The 4,251-nt window shown below is 45.4% G+C and overlaps 1 protein-coding gene across 1 annotated transcript; it reads left to right on the top strand.

Annotated features, from left to right (window-relative positions):
• Positions 1–958: 958 nt before the first annotated feature.
• Positions 959–3,770, top strand: LOC142906001 (uncharacterized). Its single transcript, XM_076053369.1, has 3 exons — positions 959–1,041; positions 3,211–3,347; positions 3,518–3,770. Exons 2-3 carry the CDS (start codon positions 3,211–3,213, stop codon positions 3,645–3,647), a joined length of 267 nt encoding a protein of 88 aa, XP_075909484.1. The 5' UTR covers positions 959–1,041; the 3' UTR covers positions 3,648–3,770.
• The last annotated feature ends 481 nt before the right edge of the window (positions 3,771–4,251 follow it).

Below are 4,251 nucleotides of genomic sequence, written 5' to 3'. Positions count from 1 at the left end.
GTGACGTTAATGATGGTGATGTTGTTGAGGTGATGTTAGTGATGGTGATGATGGTTGAGGTGATGTTAGTGTTGGTGATGATGTTTGAGGTGATGTTAGTGATGGTGGTGATTGTTGAGGTAATGTTAGTGATGGTGATGATGGTTAAGGTGACGTTAGTGATGGTGATGACTGTTGAGGTGATGTTAGTGTTGGTCATGTTAGTGATGGTGATGATGTTTGAGGTGATGTTAGTGATGGTGATGATTGTTGACGTGACGTTAGTGATGGCGAGGATGGTGGTGGTTCAAGATGATGGTAAAAACAATGACTATTCTAACGAGAATTACCAGGTCGAGATGATGATGATGATGACGTAGATAACCATCGTCGATCTGATGAGGGTGATGGAGGTGACGTAAGAGAGAGGATGGTGGTGGTGATGGTGATGCTAACCTCATCCTCACTTTCCTAGGCCCCAGCACCCGGCGGCTGCTGCTACTGTAGCAGCTGCAGGGTGGGTGACGCTCAGCAGGACGAGGCGAGAGACGACGAGGGTTGAGGAGGAGATATTAGAAGGATGAGGGTTGTTGAGGAAGCTCGGAGGGAGGATGAGGAGGGTTGTGTTGCAGGGAGGATGAGGGTTGTGTTGCATGGAGGAGGGTTGTGTTGCAGGGAGGATGAGGAGGGAGGGTGAGGAGAGGCCCAGAGGGAGGTGAAAGGATGAGGATGAGTGAGGAGCTAGGAGGATGAGGAGGTAGGGGGATGAGTGAGGAGGGCGGAGTATGAGGAGGGTGGAGCAGGCCCCAAGTGCCTCCTGCTGCTGGCTGTGTCCGCCATGAACCACGCGCTCAGGGGGCGGGGAGAAAAAAGGGGGCGGGGCTCCAGAGGGAGGCGGATGCCGCTTCCGGTGGGGGCGGAGCTTTAGCTGGCTGATGCGTCACCGTGACGTCGCTGTGACGACATACGAATTGGACAACGGAGGGAGCACGCGCGCGTCGGAGCTCAACGATTCTAGAGCGTCTTTGTCGAACTTTAAGACGAATATTTCGACTTGCAAAGGTAATAAACTTAATTATTTACTTACGTTTACGTCTGCTGCATAGAGCTGTACTAAATGTAATTAAAAAACGAAATTCAACAAAAAAATATTTTCGTGGATGGCGAACTGTCTCTTCTAAGGGTAAACAATGTTAATATTAAATTTTGATTTAAAGCTTTCGTGACTGCAGGGATTCATATTCTTGGTTCTTTCGGTAAAGTCACCACGTAGAAGGGAAACAATAAAATAATAAAAATATTAAACAATTAAATTCTCAAGACGTTTCGACTGCAACACAAGCAATCATCATCAGGTGTGAAAACCACAGCAAGAAAATTAGATCTATATCTCGATTTTTTCAAAATTTCTTGTTGTGGTTTTCCCAACTGATGATGATTGCTTGTGTTGCAGTCGAAACGTCGTGAGAATTTTATTGTTATATATTTTTATTATTTTATTGTTTCCCTTCTACGTGACTTTACCGCAAGAACCAAGAATAATCTTAATATTAGTGTAAGTAGCGGCTCACGTTAATGTCCATCGTATGTTCGTGTGTATTTCACACGCGTGTGTATCGCGTGTGCACAACTGCTGCATAGACATAATAGGTGAGTGGGGTTTTGGTGTTCACTATGAGTGCTGTAGCAGCTTCGTGTTAAACCAACTCTTGAGTTCTTGTGATGGTGGAGATAATGGTTTGAGATGGAGCAAGCAATACATTTTGATTTTGAGATAGAGTCATATAGAATAGAGATACAAGCAAGAGGGGAATGGGAGATGTACATAGGAGATATTGGTCGAGGTAGGAACATTGGAATAAGAGATATATCGCAATATGAGAGATATAGAGCGAGTAAAATAGGTCTAGATTTGAAGCTTTCGTGACTGCAAGGATTCATACTCTTTGGTTTTTTCGGTAAAAATTAAAATAACTAAATTTAGTTGTTTTCATTCTTTTATTTCATTGATTTTTTTACCTACGTGACTTTACCGAAAAAAACAGTATAAAATAAGTCTAAGAGATGTGAATATACGTGATTATATAATACATTAGCGATGTGCAAGACAGTGCAATAACACGAGATGAAATCAAATAAAAGCAATAGGTGAGAGAGAGACAAGAGGAAGATACGCAGTGAGAAGGGGATAAGGAAAAAAAAGACAGACTCAGGGAGATGAGAGGAGATGCAGATGAGAAAACGGATGAAGGGATATGAAACAGGTGATGCAAACAAGAGAAAAAGACTTACGGAAATGAGCTAAGGGATACAAACGAGATAGACATCTGGTGAGATGCAGAGGCGCACAGAGATTAGCTGAGATATAGACACGCGACAGAGATCTATTGCGATGAAAAGAGATGCAATTAGAGAGACATGAGTAGATAAGAGGTACAGACAAGAGAAAGATATACAGTGGTATGACAGAAAGGAGATGAAAATAAATAGAGACCATGGTGGTTCGATAAGAGACAGATACGATTTAGAGATCTATTGAGATAAAAAGAGATGAAAGATAGATACATCGGGAGATGAGAGGCAGGAGATAGACAAGAGACAGAGATGAAGGGAGAGGCGAGAAAAGATAAAAATGAGAGAACCAGAGTGAAATTACAGAGGAGACGCTCTCCAGAGCTCACTCTGGTCCAGGTCTTTGCACCAGCAGTGGCATGAGCAACAAATTGCAAGGCAGCACCTTCACCTTGTTCTAATAAAAACATCACCATGATCAGCCATGATCGATCTGCAGCTGGATTAAGCCCCCCAGAATCCTCCACCATCTCTCACATTCCAGACATGCAATAAAATCCACCTCACGTCTGCACGCCATCTGATGCAACGCTCCATCTCCCCCGGTAGACGGCCTCTTGGAAGCGTTTTCTTAATTAATTGCTGCTCCGTCATCATTCCTGACCATCTGCTATGATCCCTTGGCAGGTCAGTTGAGGTGGGGAGAGCACTTGGTTGAGCGCTGGTTAATTGATGTCATCAGTGTTTCTTTGCTCCACACAAATGCTCACAAACCTCCATGTGGCATTGAGTAAAGTTGCATAAATTCCACGTTGCTTTCATAGGGACCTTGCAGTCTCTCCATAGCACTCTGTGGAACGAGAGTCAACTGGCAACCATCCGGACCGCTACCTGCACTCGCTGATTGCATGCTCTTCTGCACCCCTCTCCCGTGACCAGATGGCGCCCGAGATCATCAAGAATCGCTACGAGGTCTTGAACATGTTGGGTGAGGGATCCTATGGCCAAGTGTTCAGGTGTTTCGACCTCAAGGAAATGAAGGAGGTTGCACTGAAGGTGTCCGACAACACTGTTTGGTGAGACCGAGTGGCGATCCGTGCGACAACTTGCATTCATAAACTCTTGTGTGTCGCCGCAACACTAACACGCGTGCCTCCACCAGGAAGGCACACGATAAGCATTTGGTTTAACTGATAACACCGTAGACGACGTTTTTATTTTTACTCGTGTTTATGTCTTTGCGCAGTTTGACAAAGCAGAACAAGTACCGTGAGGCCGTCTTCCTGAAGCAGCTGAAGAACAGCAGCATCATCCGGTTCGAGGAAGATTTTGTCATCGAATTCGAACATTTCTTGGTCCTTGAGTACATGAGGTAAGGATAACACCGAGTCCACTGACACCGTCGCGTTGACAGGCTGTGTACGAATACTAGCTTGACACCTGCTTGAGCCTCATGCTCGATCATCGACAAAGCCACGTGGCGTTGCTTTGTTGTGATCTCAGAGTGGGCATTCATCTATGGGTTACTAAGCACGTGGTAACAGTCCAGTCTCGCTGATCCTTTCACAGACGGTCCTGTCTATTATGAGGACCCGGCAATGCCCTCTTGTGGTAGAGTCTCGATATTTCGCGCGACGGAATGTAGGTTCTGTACGCGGGATCACACACGCGACATGGCTGCTGCCGTCTCGTGGCAACAACTTGTAAAGAGAATAAAGCACACTGTGACCAGGGTCATGGACTTCAGTAATGTTCTGAATATTGTCACCAAAAACTAACCCGACCAAGTTGGCAAAATTTACTTTAAAATATGGCTGCCTGCAGGGTTACGTAGATGGAAAAAAAGCGCACAGCCGTGGAAGGGCCAATCCTCCTGCTGCGCAGCACGTTGTGGTCATCGCCCTGTATCGTTAAGCCATTTAAACCATCACCGAGTGCGCATGGCATCACTACAGCTCCAATGCCTTTCCTCCCCCTCAT

This window comes from Petromyzon marinus, chromosome 61, assembly GCF_048934315.1.
Source record: "Petromyzon marinus isolate PM22_M1 ecotype Great Lakes invasive population chromosome 61, UKy_Petmar_22M1.pri1.0, whole genome shotgun sequence".
NCBI lineage: Eukaryota > Metazoa > Chordata > Hyperoartia > Petromyzontiformes > Petromyzontidae > Petromyzon > Petromyzon marinus.
Note: the sequence above shows the minus strand (reverse complement) of the source record. Positions and strands in the feature narration are given on the sequence as shown.

What these genes read in the sequence shown, in the direction of transcription:
- LOC142906001 (XM_076053369.1), top strand. Translation starts at nt 3,211, where the DNA reads ATGGCGCCCGAGATCATCAAGAATCGCTACGAGGTCTTGAACATGTTG. An exon ending in GTGTCCGACAACACTGTTTG is followed by an intron (nt 3,348 to 3,517) that starts GTGAGACCGAGT and finishes GTCTTTGCGCAG; the next exon opens with TTTGACAAAGCAGAACAAGT.